This window comes from Gopherus flavomarginatus, chromosome 13 (assembly GCF_025201925.1).
Source record: "Gopherus flavomarginatus isolate rGopFla2 chromosome 13, rGopFla2.mat.asm, whole genome shotgun sequence".
NCBI classification, from domain to species: Eukaryota; Metazoa; Chordata; order Testudines; family Testudinidae; genus Gopherus; species Gopherus flavomarginatus.
Genome location: NC_066629.1, coordinates 21,543,324 through 21,560,593, shown reverse-complemented (window position 1 = coordinate 21,560,593; position 17,270 = coordinate 21,543,324). Strand labels below are relative to the sequence as shown.

The 17,270-nt window shown below is 47.4% G+C and overlaps 1 protein-coding gene across 4 annotated transcripts in view; it reads left to right on the top strand.

Moving 5' to 3' along the window:
* The window catches only part of GRIK4 (glutamate ionotropic receptor kainate type subunit 4), a 318,605-nt gene that overhangs the window by 243,306 nt on the left and 58,029 nt on the right, over window positions 1-17,270 (top strand). For all 4 annotated transcript variants that reach the window (XM_050921936.1, XM_050921937.1, XM_050921938.1 and 1 more), the window contains 3 exons: window positions 5,592-5,753; window positions 12,352-12,504; window positions 13,992-14,096. In XM_050921936.1, the coding sequence (XP_050777893.1) occupies window positions 5,592-5,753; window positions 12,352-12,504; window positions 13,992-14,096 (420 nt within the window). The remainder of the gene's footprint in view (window positions 1-5,591; window positions 5,754-12,351; window positions 12,505-13,991; window positions 14,097-17,270) is intronic.

Sequence of the window (17,270 nt, the reverse complement as noted above, 5' to 3'; positions counted from 1 at the left end):
CCTTCTCTCTTTCTCAGTCTCATGAAGTTAGCGGACATTGTGGGTGCTCAACACCTTGGAAAGTCTGACCCAAGGAGTCTTGAACTGAGTGCCTAAAAATGAGTGGACACTTGATATTTTTGGCCTTGATGTGTCTGTGCCTCAGTTTCCCCCCGAGTAAAATAAGGATCACACCAAGCTGTAGCCACATCCCAGGATTGCTTTGAGGCTCAGTGCAGGAGAGGTAGTATAGCTCTTTGAGATCTTGCAAAGGACGGTGCAATGGAAACACAAAGTACAGATTTTTATTTTGGTTTCTCCCAGGAATAAAATAATCTGTGAAAGGTTATATAGTTTATGTCCTGGTTAGTGTGTGGACGCATGAGCACCTTGCATGAGTGTATTTACCTGCCTGTCATTTGCAACTGCTTGTGGGTTCATGTGGTAACCAGATGACCAAAGGCATCTCTTGTGTGAGTGTACGTGGTTATGAAAGCGCTGGTGTGTGAGTTCTTGTCCCGAGAGCAGTATTGGGAGTGCAGAGTTTGCTGTGAAGGACAAATGACCGGTCTCTGACCAAGGTGATCAATCAATGAGAGGCAGCACAGAAAAGGAGGCTGGGAAGGCTGGACTGGCAGGTTTAAGGGCTTGGAGTATCCCACTAAATAGAATTTGCTGACAGGTATGAATTAGTCTCTCAGCAGCTCCTTGCTCTTGGGAGCTATTACATGACATGCAATCTTCCAACCTGCAAAAGCACAGGCCCTCAGTACAGACAGGAGAGAACAAAGGCACCAGTGACTAAGAGAGGAGGAAAGGGAAGGCAGGTTGTGTCAGCAAACCAGTAGCATCCTATGCACCTCAAGGATCCTTCGAATTCACCATTATAAGCAGAGAAGTGTTGGGAGTGAACTGCATTTCCCCCTCCACACGTGCCCTCCCCTTGAAAGTGACTAGCCCACAGCTGCATCCTACAGAGAGGTGGGTCCCAGCTGCAAATTTCTGATCCAAACCTTCCAGGAGGGTTTGGAGTTCTGATCCCGGGCATTAGTTTGGCCTACTCAAAATGTAGAACATGATGTATGATGATAGCATAGTATGTAACCTCATATTATACTAATACCACTGACACAGATGTGTTAGCCCTGGGCTTCAAATGGGTCAGCAGTTGTCGAACAGGGATTGGGAAGCCCAAAGAGAGGAAGGTTGGTCCAGCGGTTAGGGTGCTAGGCTGGGACCTGCAAGATCCAGCTGCAATTCCGTGCTCTGCCACATACTTCCTGGGTGGCTGTGGGCAAGTCACTTTGCCTCTCGGGGCCTCAGTTTCCCATATGTACAGCAAGGATAACAGCATTGCCCTATCTCCTGGCGATATTGTGAGGATAAATGCAGTAAAGTTTATGAGGTGCTCAAATATTCTTGTAATAGGAGCCATAGAAGCACCATAGATAAGAGAAGTGGTTGAGGTGATATCAGAGTTAGCTAAGCCTGATCTAACTTTGACATTTTCTGTAGTATAGATGCCTTCTGTACTGTTTACACCTTTTACCTCTATGTAGCAAGTTGACGTAGATCTTAAGGGTTGTTGGTGGTTCAAATCTTGGCTCTTCTCCAGACTCCCTACATGACCTTTGGCAAACCATTTAAGCTCTCAGTTCTCCGTTTCTAAAATGGGGATAATCATTCCCTACCTCTCATGAGGCTAAATCCATTCAGGCACGTGAGGTGCTGTGGTGAAAGGGGCCATATAAGAACCTAGCCAGCACCGTCTCTAAGAGCAGCCTCCCCCATACTCCCATGTGCCTTGCACCAGCGCGCAGACAGCAACAGTGCTGAACCACTCCAGATGCAGCTAGGCATTGAAAACCCACACCTTGCCTTTGGCTGGTGGTAGCTAGAGCGGAGCTGAGTGATGGGTCTTCAAGCTCGGGAAATCAGCTGGGCAGCACAGGCCTTGAATTGCAAATGAGTTTGTGTTTGGAAAACATGGATCAGAAAATGTCGAGCAGCATCAGTGGCCATGTAAGAAAAAATAAATAAGGGACAGAGGCTGAACAGGCGGCAGCTAAATCAGTCAGGCGCTGTCACCTCTCTGCCCTCCACTGCTCCCCTGGCCTCACCAAATCCCTCTTATCCCATTCCACATGAAGCATCTCCTGCAGGGACTGTTTAATCCACATCTCATTCTCGAGTCAACTCTCCGTTCATTTACTTATCTGTGAGCTGGGTGCACAGAATTTTCATAAGAACAGCTGCAGAAAAACCTTTCTGAGAGGTGGCTGGGGTGGGAGGTGGGGCCAGGGGGATGCAGGGTGGCTGGGCTGGCATCTGCATAGGTTTTATGTAGAGGCCATTCGGTGCCCAGAAGCCACGGTAACGAGTGCCTTCTGAATGTGATGAATAAATAGAGACTTGTTTTTTAACAGTTGGAGGTTAGCCTAGAAAAAGAGAGAAAGTCATGTAGTGAAAAGTGTCAACATAATTTGAGCTGGGAAAGTCTTTTGTTGACATTAATTGGAGCGAATTTGTCTCTCTGTTTTGTCAGCAGGTGCCTATGGGCTAGTCAGCAAAGGAGGCAGTGGGGCCTAGTGGGTAGAGTACTGATTTGGTGTTCAGGGGATCTGTCTTCTATTCTCTGCCACTGGATGACCTTGGACAAGTCACAGCACCTTTGTGTACCTCAGTTTCCCTGTCTGTAAAAGGGGCATAATGATGCTGACTTCCTTTACAGAGTGGCTTGGGATCTACAGATGAAAAGTGCTAGATAAAAACTGGGTATTGGTATGACTAGGGGATCATTTCTGCAAAGTGCTGAGCGCCCTCAAATCAATGTCACAGAGGCCAGTTTTTTAAAAAAAGAAATCCAGATTTTTGGATGCCTTCATTTTTGGTAGGTCCATCCCAAGACTCCGTAAAGGGGCTGATTTTCATGAGTCCTGAGCTCCCATTGGCTTCAGCTGGAGATCTGCTGGCACTGCGAACATGTGCCTCAGTTTTCCCACCAACACAACAAAGCCAGCAAGCACTAAAGGCACCTCTCGGGATTGGGTCCATTGTGCCCCAAACATTTTGTCTTCCTGGCCATGGTTCCAGCTGTGGGGAGGGTGTTTTCTTCTTGGGGGGTCGGCATGCTGCTCGCCACACCGTCTGCATACAGAATCTCCTCAGACCCTGACTTTCATTAGCCATCTGCCCTTGTTCTGCAGGTTGACAGGAGTGCAGTGAGTAAATGGAGAACCTGTCAGGGAGGAAGGAGGATAATATCAGTCAAATGCATCAATAGTTCACAGGCAATTTCATGTTACCTAACGTTCATGCATTTGAGTCCAAAAGACACTTAATCCTGTGTCGAATCTCATCCTCCTATGAGTTCACTGCGCTGGAGGATCCTTGTAATTCCATGTCTTTGACTCAATGACATACTGTTCCCATGCGCGCACGCACACAAAGGGCTGGCTGAAAACTCCTGTTCCACAAATCAAGAGGGAATTTGTATTAGTGTTGGGAGGGAAAGGGTGTCTGGCAGCTTCCAAACCTGTAACCACTGCCTTCTAGCTACCTTTTAGCAATTAGCAAAAAGAAAGAAAGAAAGAAAGAAGGCACTTGTATCTCCCAAGGAGAATTAAGAATTCCTCCAGGTTTTTCTGGTACCACTGCTTCCCCTGTGGGTATCAATGGAATAAAGCTCTACTGCTTTTCCTTTATTTTTGTGTGTTATTAGTATAGCTGGAGCACCTAAGCGCCCCAGCCATGGACCAGGGCCCCATTGTGCTAAGTGCTATACAAACACAGAACAAAAAGATGTTCCCTGCCCCTAACAAGCTTATAATCTAAGTAAAAAAGTTCTCTAGTAACTTCCCGTCTGAGGATCCCAGTGGGCTGTCATCAATGAAGTGTCACAAGCTTTATGAGGGCGGTGGTATTTTCCCCTTTTACAGATGGACAAACCGAGGCACAGAGATGTAAAGTGACTTGACTAACGTCATCTAGCAGGTCAGTAGCAGAGCTAGGAATAGACCAGATGCTTTCTGACTCCCAGTCTCTGGCTTTAATTGCAAGACCACCTGCCCTGCTCCCATCTTACCCTCTCCCCAGTATCACAAGGGCCTAGGGCCTTGGGTGGCACCCTCCCCACCAACCGATTCTTGTGTGCCTGAAGAATTAGGGCTGTGAGGAGGAGACAATCCAGGCTGGCCCTGTGCAGTGGGACTAGTTAAACTGGTTTTATGTTTAAATGAAAGTCCCATTTGTAATATCGGGCAAAACCCCTGAAATTGTCTTTCTGGAAAGTGGCAGCAGTGGTCCATGGGGGTCAACTCAGCAGTATCTGCACCCCAGGCCAGAGTCCAGTTAATAGTTATTGCAGAGGCTAGAAACAGGAGGTAATGAAATAGCATAAGGTTCCATCAAGACAAGGGCCACTATGGTCTGTCACCCCAGAAGGGCTGGAAATCCTCCCTCAGTTTGGATGGACAGCTGTATACCTTGCACTATACCTGTCCAGAGCTCTCAGCCGTAGCCGGAAACACTAGTGATTCCCAAGTGAGTGCTGCAGCCTGGAAACTGAGCGTAGTCACAGATCTCTCTAGGGACAGGAGCCGTTCTGTGGCTTGGGCTCCTTTCTCTGTCTGAAAAGTGCAGCGATCCATTGGGCCTTTTGGAGAAGCAAGCCATGGAGGGGATTAGCAGGGAGGGCTGGCCCAGGACTGCATCTCTCTATCAAAGCAGATTGCAGAGTTAGGGGAACCATTTTTGGAGTGGATGTAGCACTAAATGTGCCGGAGTGACAGGCCTGGATGCTGAGGGTCTTTATTTGTCGAGAGAAAGATACTGCCTGGGTGGTGGCAGGTGCCACGAGGGCTTGGGAGGAATATACAGGAACAGAAACATTTGCATGGAGAGAAAATTTTGTTGCAAGGGCCTGGTGCCTCCTTGAGTTGGGCTCTCGGCCCCATACAGAACTCCGACCCCTTTGGATTGGGCTTCTCTCTGACTGTCCTAACAGTTTACCCGTTCAGTTGAAAGACTCCAGTCTCTCCCTCCCTAGCCCTCGCATCGCACTGGTTCTATTACAGCACAGAGCGGTGATGCTGCTGTGCCAGAGGGGGCCACACAGAATGGCACCCCCGTGGCCCAGCTGGGCACGGCACTTCCCTTTTCAGCACTCAGTTTGACCTTGTATTAACCATGTTTCTTGGGCATGAGACTGCTGTGCTTAACTACACAAGTTTCCCTCTTACCAGCGGGCTTCAGCTCCGCTCCGGAGCACCCACCGCAAGGGAATGAGAAGGGAGGTGCCAAAACCCACTCAGTCTTTGGCCTCTCTGCACAGCTTGCCACTTACGGGGGTGGGCTTAGCTCATGTGCCCACTAAGAGCTTGAGAGAGGGATCCACCCGCCTTCACGTTAACAGCCATCGTATGACACTGACCTTTGGTTACCAGTTGCCTGGGCCTGGAGGATTTAAACTGTCGCTCTGGAGGTGGTAAACCCCATCTGCAAGTCCTCCCAGCCATCTTTGAGAGCCATCCCTCCCTTCATTCACACTGTGAGCCTTTGACATATCTGCCGCTGCCTCCTAATGCTCTTTTCTGTTTGCTGGGATGCTTTAGGAGTTCTCGCTCCAGCAATTGGACAGCTTTCTGAATGACCGGGTTAACGTCCTGGGATTTTCCACCTTCAACCAGTCTCATGCTTTCTTCCAAGAGTTTGTCCAGAGCCTCAACCAGTCGTGGCAGGAGAACTGTGATCACGCTCCCTTTACTGGGCCGGCAGTAAGTAAAAATAATCCCCACCCTTGCACTTGGAACAGCAGTCGAAGCCTGTAATGGGGCAGCAAGTAGCTGAGGCAAAGAAGACAAGCTGTCGGGGCAGGAGAGGCTGAATGGGGGAAAGCTGCTAATGGAACCTAGCTAAAGAGCCCCTCAGCTGAGAAGAAGCCCTGAGGCTGGTACTAAAGGGTTCTGGAGTGGGGAGGAGGAAGGTTGTGTTTTAGGGAAGCTTCTCGGTGGCTGTATAAAGTACGTGCCCCTGAGATGGGAGAAAGGGAGACAAGAGTAGAGATCAGGAGAGCAGGGGCACAGAGGCAGGAGAAAGAAACAGATGTGAACCAGGAGGACATCATAGGTGAGTAAAGGAGGCAGGTGTGGTGTTGGGGTAACCTGCTGTGACTTATGAGAGAGCCTCCAGTTTTGGAAAGTGCAAGGTGAGACCCTTCAATCTTGCCAGTGCTAAAGGAACTCTGTTAGGCAGATGCCATTAGAGCCGTAGGAGAGAGGCTGGGAGATGAAACCTGGATAATGTAGGATGTTCAGGGAGGAGGCGTCACAGGGCTTAGCTGAAAGCCAAAGGGCTGGGTTAGGCCTGGACTGTGCTCCCTCACATATGTCAGTGTCTCCAGGCGCTGCTGCAAATTTCCCTGAAATCACGGCTGAAATCTGCCCCTTAAGGCTTCAGCCATCTTGGAAAGTTTGCAGAGCATCTTTGCCAGATCGGGGCGGGGAGAGAAAAAGCCAACGACCAAACAATGTATGTGCTGACAAATGAAATAAAAAATCCCCTCCATTTCCTGAGGCAGTGCCAGCATTCCTGAAAGTCCCACTATTCTCACTGCAAATTGACCTTACGCGAGCAAATGAGGAGTTCTCTCTACTTCGCATTTGCTTGGCACAAACTGCCAGCCCTGGCTCACACCTGACTACTACCAAGCCACTGCTCTTTGCTGTTCTAGCCAGCTCCTCCCTGACATCCTCTGCCCACCCCTCGAGCTCAGGTGGCTGCAGCTAACTCACTGCCTTATTTGCCAAATCTTGATGCAATCTGTCCCTGGAAGCTGCCTGCTTGGGCGACAGGTGTGGGGCTGTTCAGATGCATTAAAAATAAAGCTTTTCAAACAAAAAAGCTCTAGAAACCCAAGTGCTGAAGGGGAAAAATATAATCCTGGTCTCTTCCCTCCAGTTGGCCCTGAATGAGGAGAAAAACTCTTTATATGCAAAGGCCAGGAAGCCCCCCCTTACAGTTTTCAGTGTATTTCGGGGTGGTGAATGGTGCTGGATTGGGAGTCTCTGTCTAAAGCCTCTATTACTGTCATATTAATGTAGCTGGATGCTCGATTCCTGCACAGAACTGGTTCAGTAGCAGGGTGGGCTTACTCCTTACTTCTGCCCACTAGAGGCATTATCATGGCACAATGAATTGTCCTCTGTCTTTTTTGTTTTAAACAGTTAACGTCCGACAGGTCTGCTTTTGGGAAAGTCTGTCTCCAGAGGGATTTGGAGATTTTTTACCCCAGTAGTGTAGGGGAGCTGAGGGCTCCTGGGATTGTGTAAAGAAAGGAGTTCAACATCCGGACTCTACAGGAGGTGAAGCGTAAACTGTGAGATCGCTGGGCTTTCTTGCTAGGGATGGGTAAGAGTCTAAGGAAGGGCAGGGGAAGCTACTTCTTCAAATGCCATTCTCATTAATCACGTTGCAAGGAAAAGAAATCAGATAAAATCATTAAAATTACAGATGGCTAGATTAGGTAATTAGAATTTAGGCTGAAACAGATGTTTGTAATTAAGTGTTTATTTCATTGAATGAAATCCAGATTGTAAAGTCTATTTCACAGGATTTTAATGGTTTTAATTCTCTGTGTTATGTTTGGGGGCAAATATACAGATGACAATGTTTCAAGAATGACTCCTCTTTACCCCTCCCAAACCTGCCTATAGTCCTCGGAGAGCAGCTTGACTTTAAACATGGCCTTGACGCGAGAGATTTTGGTAAATAAAACAAAAATCTTGTCTTTACACTATGATGGATCTCTTTGTGTTTCTGTAAATACGTCTATGCTGCAGCCAGAAGCCAGCATCCCAGCCTGAGTAGGCAGACGGAAGCTAGCATGCTAAAACGAGCAGTGTGGACCTCCTGGCTCAGATGGCTGCTCTGACCCTCAGGCCCACCCAGTATCCTGGGTCCATGCTCGGGTGGCTATCCCGAGCCTCCCCCGGAGCCACACCATCCATCCTGTTATTTTTAGTATGATACCTTGAGCACTGCTAACACTGCCTACCCAGGCTCTGGGGCTCGCTCCCAGCTGCGCTGTAGCTGTACCCCACAGGGCTAGATTTGGGGGTTTTAGCCGCAGCCCTGTGCTGCGGCCGGTGAGGAGCTGAGCTGTGCCAGGGGGCAGAATCAAGGACCTCCTGCATCAGGAAGGTACAGCGCATTCTGGAATGCTTTGTTTGTGCCGGGCGGGGGAGGATAACTTGTGACGCATGCAGTGTGCTCCCCACTAGCCCAGCTGGCTTGTGCACCGAAGGGTGTGGAGCTATGGCTTCGGGTGCTCCTTGCCCTTTTGCAAGTGAGTTGCTCCCAGGGTGCACCATACTGCTCCTCATGCAGCTGATGACACATAGAGGAACACAGCTCTACCCATGCTCCATCCCCCTACTCCCTATCTGGGGAGTTGCTTCCCTGGTTTTCCAGCCATGCAGTGATGTCCCTGCAAGATATGGGGGGAGGCTCTTTACTGCCCTACACCCACACGATCATGTGAGTAGGAACCACCATCAAAACTGTTGGGTCTTTCACATGCAGTCTTGTGCGGGCACTGTTCACCACAGAGGTGGCACAAAATGACAATGACCAGCACAAATCAAGAATGCACAAAAGCGAGACACACATGTTAATGTGCAAATTATTTTTTGTTTTTTTTAATGTCAGAATGAATAAAGCCATGTTTTTTTTTAAATGACTCTTATCAAAGGAGGAGGAGATTTGATAAGGGGCAGAGAAGAGAGAGGGATTGGGGAAGCCAAAGTGAATGAGTTTTAAACCGGGTGGTCGGAAGAACCAAAAGATCGTCTAGCAGCTGTGCTACAGTGAAATGCAACTTAATTTTGCACAAATGTCTTCCATGCAAACAGTATCCCAATTTGCTTGACTGAGTTAAATACAGTTAGCGGAGTTTACAAATAAATAATGGCAGACGGAAATAGCAATTAGGAGGCATAGGCGAGGGAGACAATATTGTGTTTGGCTGAGATTTGAAATGAGCCGGAGAGCTGATGAGCCGGAGAGAGACACAGAAAAGACTGCTCCAGATGGCAGAAGCAGCAGAGGAGAAGGCTCTTGCACCAACAGCCATGGGAAGAAGTGGAAGTGGCATAGAGGATTCTGATACTAGGTGAGCAGAGGAAGCGAGGAGAGGACTTGAGCAGAATACAGTTTATGATTTTGGATAGGGCAAGTCCACAGTGGGCTTTAAAAGCATGTTCGTGAAATAAAGGGGGGAGCTGGTAAAGACATATGAGGGTGAGTGCTGACATCTTTTTGTGCATGTTGCAGTATTGCTGTCCCCCAGGGTTTAAAAGCCCTGAATCAGGCCCCTCAAAATCATGAAACTGGCATAGACTCGTAGTTCTGAGCCCATGTGGACAGGGAACGGCTAGTCTGATACACAGCGTTAGAATTGGAAATCAGGTGCTTCCAAGGAAAGCTGTAAGTAGAGAAAAGAGAGAGGGAAGTTTAGGACTTGGGGGATGGGGGAGGATCCCCTTAGCAGAAGTAGTCACCCCTGACAACAAACCAAACCAAAAAGGGCATGTTTGAAAAGGGAAGTGTAACGCCAGAAATACCAGCAAATTGTCTGAGGCTAAAGAGTAAAATATTCCAATCAATAATGTCAAATGCTTCACTAAGATCTACAGGCCTCTTGCTTAGTAGCTAATAAGAGATCATTAGCTGCTCAAAGAGAGGGAAAATGAAAACCCAACCAGAGACAACTGGGGCCAGTTTTCAGACCTGGGGTAAGGAGATAGAAACTCCCGATGTCAGCAGAGCTGCATCTTCTGACACCAGATCAGAATTTGACCTGTCGCTACTGATAAGGACCCTGAGACAGCAAAGCACACGGGTAAGTCCCAGTGAAGTTATGCATGTGCATATGTACTTTGCTGAACAGGAGCCAAAGGATGGAGAACTCCTAGTTGCAGTAACAAGCAATGGAGCTAGGAGTGCAAGGAGATGGTTTGAGTCAATAGGAGTGAGGGGGGCAGATAGATTTGCTCGTTTAACAACTCTGGAAAATGCAGCCCTGGAGGGGAATTCCTAAGAGCAGATGTGACTATTTAGGGGGAAAGTTGGAAGACTTATTGCCAAACACAAAGGGCTAGGCAGAGAGGGATGGCATCTGATGGTTCAGACAGGGGGACTGGGAATCAGGAAGCCTGGGTTCTATTCCCAACTCTGCCGCAAATGCCTGTGTGTCCGTGGGCAAGTCACTCTTCTTCTTCTGTGCCTCAGTTTACTCTTCTGCACAGTGGAGATAACGATACTTACCAACTTGCCAGGCATGGCTTGAAGCTCAGTTAATCCATAGTCAGAAAGTGCTTTGGTCGCTGAGCAGTACCAACAACAGGGTTCATCACTATTGCAGATGAGATCAATCAGATCCCAAAAGTACGAATCACGCATGATGGTTGCTACTCACGTTGCTGGCTGCGTTCCTGGAAAGTGCTCACATACTGTGGTGAGAAGGGTGGTGTCAGAACATACACAGACTAGAGTAGGGAGAAAATTTGACATCATATTAGGTGGGGTGATGCCAGAAATACCAGCAAATTGTCTGAGCTCCATCTACCTTGATACAACAAATGTGAGAGACGTTGAGGGGTGGAAGATGGAAATTGGGGATTACTGGCATTATTAGAGCTCGTGGTTAGGGTTTGCTAGCACTAAGCGTGGCAGCGTTAGTTTTTCATAGTGTCTGCATGTACATTTCAAAGCCCTGAGTTGCTCATTAACAACCTGATACCAGACCATTGGAGGCAGTTGGACTTTCACTGTTGACTTCAGCAGGGGTAGAATCAAGCCCTAGTGGGTTAAATCTGGCTCACTTTATTCACACAGTAAGGTGGTGGAAGCCAAAGATCTGCTTAACAAGATGGTCCCCCCCTTAGGGTGACTGGGAATTGAATAAATGTGATCAGGTAGATATAGTTGAACTGTAAATGCCCACATATGGGGCAAGGCTCAACAAGCTAAAGAGCAAATGTGTTGTTGGATGTTGCAACAGTAGAGCAGAGACTCTTTGAAGGAGGAGGTTTGACAGTAATGAGATGTGGCAACCAAATGCCAATGCAGTCAGGAAGTGACAATAATTGAAAGTGAAATCTTAGTCATAACAATGAAGGGGAGATAGAAAATGACCGGTTGTTAACTTGATCAAAAACATCGAAACAATTGTGCATGGGGAACGTAATGCTCCGCATGAGACAAGATGGTAAATAGAAGTGATTAGAAGTAAGTGGGTCGAAGAGGGGACAGTCAGTATGGATTCTGAAATCTCCTCTAGCAATAATTCTTTTAGAGGGACGATCGGCAGTAGAAAAGGGGACCAGATAATTATGGTAAAGGGACTAAGAGGCCAGTGTGGGGACTGGAGGACATAGAAGGGAAGGGAAGCAGATAAGTGGAGAAGGGAGGAAAGGGAGGATGCGAAGGGCAATAAGAAGGAACTACCCGAGATGTGGAGGGTAAGGTAATAAGCATGAGAAGAGGGGGAGGAAGTCCAAGGAATGGACTTGAATCAGGAATGGCAACATGAGTTATGCCTACCACAACGATTGATGTGGAGATGCCAAAAGAATGATGATTAAAGGAGTCTATGGGCCTGATTCTCCACTGCCCTGCCCTTGTGCAATGACTCACACCTAAGAACGTAAAGGCCATACTGGATGAGACCAATGCTCCATCTATCCTGTCTTCTGATTGCAGCCAGTGCCAGATGCTTCAGAGGGAATGAACAGAACAGGACAATTATCCAGTGATCCATCCCCTGTTGTGCACTCCCAGCTTCTGGCAGTCAGAGGTTTAGGGACACCCAGAGCATAGAGTTGCCTCCCTGACCATCTTGGCTAACAGCCATTGATGGACCTATCCTCCATGAACTTACCTAGTTCTGTACCAAATCAGAAGGATAGCATTTTATGCTCACTTTGCACAAGCATGAGTGACTGCCCAAGGCACAGGGCACTGGGCAATCTGGCTCAGATGCCTTGTCTAGCTCCTTCTCACTAACCCCAGCTCAGACCGTGAATGGGATATGAGGCAAGGTTAGCTCAAGGCATGACAGAGACGGTAGGGCAACTGTAGCTCCATGGTGCTGAATGGAGTCACTGTAGGGTGTGAGAGCAGATGTAAGCTTCTACACTGGTGTACTGTATGGGTGTGTAGATTTATTTTACAATGTGTGTGCAATTGTGTGCACACGTATGGCAGAAACAATGGACTTGTTCCTTCAGTGAGTGCAGTTTGGGTCTTGTTTAATTTTCCAACCTTTGGTGCTGCTCCTCTGAGCTCTCACCTCTCTCTCTCTCCTGTTCACAGCTCTCCTCTGCCTTACTGTTTGATGCTGTTTATGCCGTGGTGACAGCAGTGCAGGAGCTAAATCGGAGCCAGGAGATTGGTGTGAAACCGCTGTCCTGTGGATCCGCACAGATCTGGCAACATGGCACCAGCTTGATGAACTACCTGAGAATGGTGAGAAGTGATTTATCTGTATCCACCCCCTAACTGCCAGGAGCAAAAGTCATGAGCATGTGTGAGATGATGCCCCTGCAGTCAAAGCGCAGGATACCAACCTGTTGGAAGGTTGCTCTGCGAATGAAGGAGACCGCCATGAGAGAAATGTTTGTAGCTGGCCTAGGAACTACGTGAAAGTCACCAACTTTCAGGCTTTGTTGCAAACACAAAGATCAGCAAGTTTTCTGAATGTTCCCTAGGTCCCAGTTTCAAGTGAACTTGAGCTGATTTATGGTCCCACCTTGCAACCAGGAGAAGCTCAGATATTGTAAGGTTTCAGAGTGGTAGCTGTGTTAGTCTGTATCAGCAAAAACAACAAGGAGTCCTTGTGGCACCTTAGAGACTATCAAATTTATTTCAGCATAAGCTTTCGTGGGCTAAAACTCATCTGATGAAGCTTATGCCCAAATAAATTTGTTAGTCTCTCAGATATTGTAGATGAGTTTCTCCTGCGGGGGTGGATGAGTTGGACTTTTTTGAACTTGGGGTGTTGTGAACTCATATAGATCAAAAGTAACTATGGGTCAAAACAGAAACCCAGGTCTGAACCCCTCAGATTCCTCGAGAGTTTCAAGTTGAAGTCCCAGAGGTGAACTTGATGTGTTTTTTGCTTCCAGTTTGAACATTTTTTTCTGGTTCTGCTTTGTCTGCAACTTAAAATCTCATGAGAACAGCTGTTCTCATGAGATTTCATCCCAAGATGGTAGAAGACTCACTGATGTGGCTTTGGTCTCGACATCTGACCCCTCCCCTTACCCCACCCCACACACCTTAGCCTACTCTTGATTTAAACCCCACCTCATTGCCCCATCCCTAATCAAATGTTCACACAAACGCCCGCAACCCCAAAATGACAGAGCTTCTCCCAGATCTTGTATCATTAACTTAGACTCATTGCCGACAAGGTGCTTGAGCAGCACTAAGCAGCATTTAAATCCGCTGTGTGGGATTTGACTCTCGTCATGAGACTCTTTGCAATGTGACCCCCTGTTAACACAAGCTTTGTGCAGTGCAATGGCATGGCACGGTTTGCCACAGAAACCCCAGCTGCCTATTTCAGTGTGACACTTCTGCAGTTGAGTAATGTGAAGCCTTGGGGCCGTGGAGATGGAATGAGGTTACAGGGGAGGACAGGCTGCGATGTGGCTAAAAAGGTAATGAATGGAACCTTCGTGAGAACTGGAATTCTGGAAGCCTTGCAACGTACAAGTCTTCGTTTTATCTGGGGATATTTTTCCCTCTTCCCCGTCTCATTTCTACTCCAGGCGGATTCTGAAAGCAATTAGAATTGTCCCATGGAAATACTGTTTATACTCTATCCCCGTGAATAGATGTCAGAGCTCCACAGTTCTGTCCTAGCTAACTGGGTGAACAGCAGTCTCTGCTCAAGACTATAAAGGGGAACAATCTCAATTTGGTGCTGTAACTCACTCTCTCTTGGACAGGTAGAATTGGAAGGTCTCACCGGCCACATTGAATTCAACAGCAAAGGTCAACGGTCGAACTATGCCCTGAAAATCCTACAGTACACACGACATGGCTTCAGACAGGTAAGATTGGCCCTGCAGGCCTCTTCCTAGGGTCTGAACCTGCCAGGTGCTGAGTGCCTCCTGGGAAGTGCTGAGAGTCCATCCCCACCTCAACTCCCTCTAAAGTCAATGGGGGTGGAGAGTACTCCTTGCCTTGCACAACCTGACCCTTAGCAAGGAACAACCTCAATGCTGCGTTTAGCTGCAGTTCTCTCATAGTTCATGGCTTGGAAGGAAGTTTACAATGAAACCCTGTGTTTCCCTTTGTTAAGAGACCACCCCAAGGTATTGCCAAGCATTTTAAATTACCACCTTAAGGGACCATCTCTGCAGCATGACTAGCAACACCCAGCATCAGCCCCAGTGTGACAGCAGCCCTCTCTCCTAGCGGATAAGATTCAGTGCCTACAAACATGTCCTGGGTGTACACACACACAAAGGCCATGTCTACACATGAACTTGCACTGGTTTAAACTTGTGCAAACTGCTTTGTGGACACACTTATTTCAGATTAAGAGTGATTGATTTCAGTTAATCGTAAACCTATCCCTAAATCATTTGGGGGAAAGTTTTAGCAGTTACACAGGTATAGTTATACTCGTTTTACCCACTGTGTAGACTCTCTTATTTTCCTATATGAGTGGCTTCTGCCCTCCCCCTCCCCCAGTTTAAGTTAAACCCATTGTCAAGAGACATCAGCTAAACCAAGAAAAGGCCCTGTTATTAGAGCAGGCTGGGAAGTGGTTTTCCCATCCTGTGAAAATGTTCAAGATGTCAAAATTTTCCCCCTCCCAAATCAGGATGAAAAATAAAAGTCTCCACAGTGTTTGTGAATCAAAAATCTGAACCTTTGTTTAGTTTGGGTCAATGGAAACATATCCTTTTTGATTGTGGCCATTTTTTATGTATTAAAACTTTCAAAACAAAAAGTCGATTTGAACTGGACGATGAAAGTCGACTAAATAAAATGAATCAAAACGATAATATTGAAACAAAATGTTTCTGTGGTTCCGACTGAATCAAAGCTTTGGGGGATTTTCCTTTTGTGGGAAATTTTGAAATTTCAGCCTTTCTTTCCAATTTGGAAAGATTTTTTTCCTCTCCCCCAAATATCAGAATTTCCCATGAAATAGACATTCTGGGTCCTGACTAGCTGTAATAATCATCGCCTGAAATTGCTCGCCAATCCCTCCCATTGTTTGTTTTCCTCCGTACCCTGCACCTCCTTCTGTATTGGTGATGGGGGCTAGCTACTGTTCTCCTCCCTGTGTATTGCTTGTACAATCATCTCTTTCTGTTGGGGCACAATCTGACTTTCATTAGTTTTCAAACCTGGGTGCCTATATAAGCAGCCAGGCTTTCAGAAGTGCTGAGCACCCACAAATTCCACTGGAGTCACTATAAGCTGCAGGAAAGCAACACCCTGGAAAATCAGGTCACTTCTATTGATGGGCCTCAGTAAGGATTTAAGAGCCTAACTTTAGGCAAGCCATTTTGCCCAGTGAGTCTTTATGGGAATCTGAGCACGGGTGGCTTAAGAGTGGCCCCATAGAGGAGATGACTCCTACCAAGAGCAGGTGAATCCCCACACACACACACACTTGGTACCTCCCCATTGGCTGGACTCTCTTGAAGATGGAGGATAACCGGGCAAATGCAGAGCAAAAGGAGTCTCGTTTCAGCCTGAGCAGAGGCTGGTTAGTGCACCAGGAAAGGCTCCCAGGAGACTAACTGATTAGTGTGTATTGGTGGAGTTACCAGAATCCGAATCACATGGAGCGCTGATCCATGCTTGCTTCCTTTTCTGCAAGAAGCACTTCATCCTTCCAGCTCATAGTGACTTTTTTTGATTGAATTATGGAATTTGTGCCACGTATGAGACATCTGCAGCCTCCACAGTCCCTTAAGTGGTTAGTCCTTGGCATATTAAATGCACCTTATTCTCTCATGCTCTTGCATTGACACTTGTTCTGCCCTTCGTTCATTCTCTTATGATTGCAGCAAAGGGCTCGTTCATCCCCACCTCCTCTACTGTTGTCATTCAGCGGCCCTCAACTCAACCTTGGTTCACTGTCTTGTGCTCTCATAATGGTCACCTGATGCCACTATATCTCCTGCAGAGTTGGCCTTTTGATTACTACAGCCCTAAGCTGACAGAGGGAGAAAGTGGCCAGTGAGATTCCTTCCCCCTCCATGCACGGACACAGAGGGTATGTCTACATAGCAGGTGGGAGGCACAGTTGCAGCATACCTAAGCCCCACCCACACTGCTAGCTCGAAGAAAACTAGCTCAGGAATGCCAACACATGCTGTCCAATTGCAGTGTAGACATTCCCCAAAGGGACTTCACACCAGACCCTTTGGTTCTAGAGTCATTGCAAGATCCGAGGAGCAATGAGTTGCACCAGATTCTGTGCATTTGCTGCTTTCAGAGGTGACTAGGGGTATTCATATATTTCCAGCCTTCAACAGAGATTCAGTGCTGTGTCTCTGTGGTTCTTTTAATGGACTCCCTGGTTCTGCAGCAGAGCAGGAACCCACCACTTAATTCATTAGTGGTTGAACTAGTTACTCAACCCTTCTCTTTTGCTCGTTTTTGTTCTCCTCCCACATTGGTGGTATTGTCGTTTTAACTTTGGCAGGAAGATAAAATGGGACAGGGTGGAGGTGACTTACCTCACCATATTAAGAACATGGCAATTGCCAGATTGGATCAGACCTATGGTCCGTTTAGCAGAGTACCCTGTCCCCAACAGCCAGTGCCAGATGTGTCTAGTGAGCTGCAAGAAACCTTACAACAGTAGATCTCAAAGCACTTTACAAATGAGATCTATTATTCCCATAATATAGTTGGGGAAACTGAGGCATGACAAGGGGACATGACTGCTTGACATCACCCAGCAGGCCAGTGGCAAACTCAGGAATAGAACCTGGTTCTCTGTCCAGTGCCCTAGCCACTGGGCCACACTGCCTCTATTTCACACGTATCTATTTTTAATAAATAATTAAGAAGTGCATGTTTATTTAGGAGAGAGCCTGGAGAGGAAAGGGGGATTTCCGCTGAGGTTTGCAAGGAGGTGGAGAGATTCCAGAGGGAGGCTGTGCCACATGACAAGAGCTTCAGAGGAGAAGGGTCCCACAATGGCAAGATTGTCGAGTGGAGCAGAGAGGAGGACAGTGGTGGAAGCCAGGTGC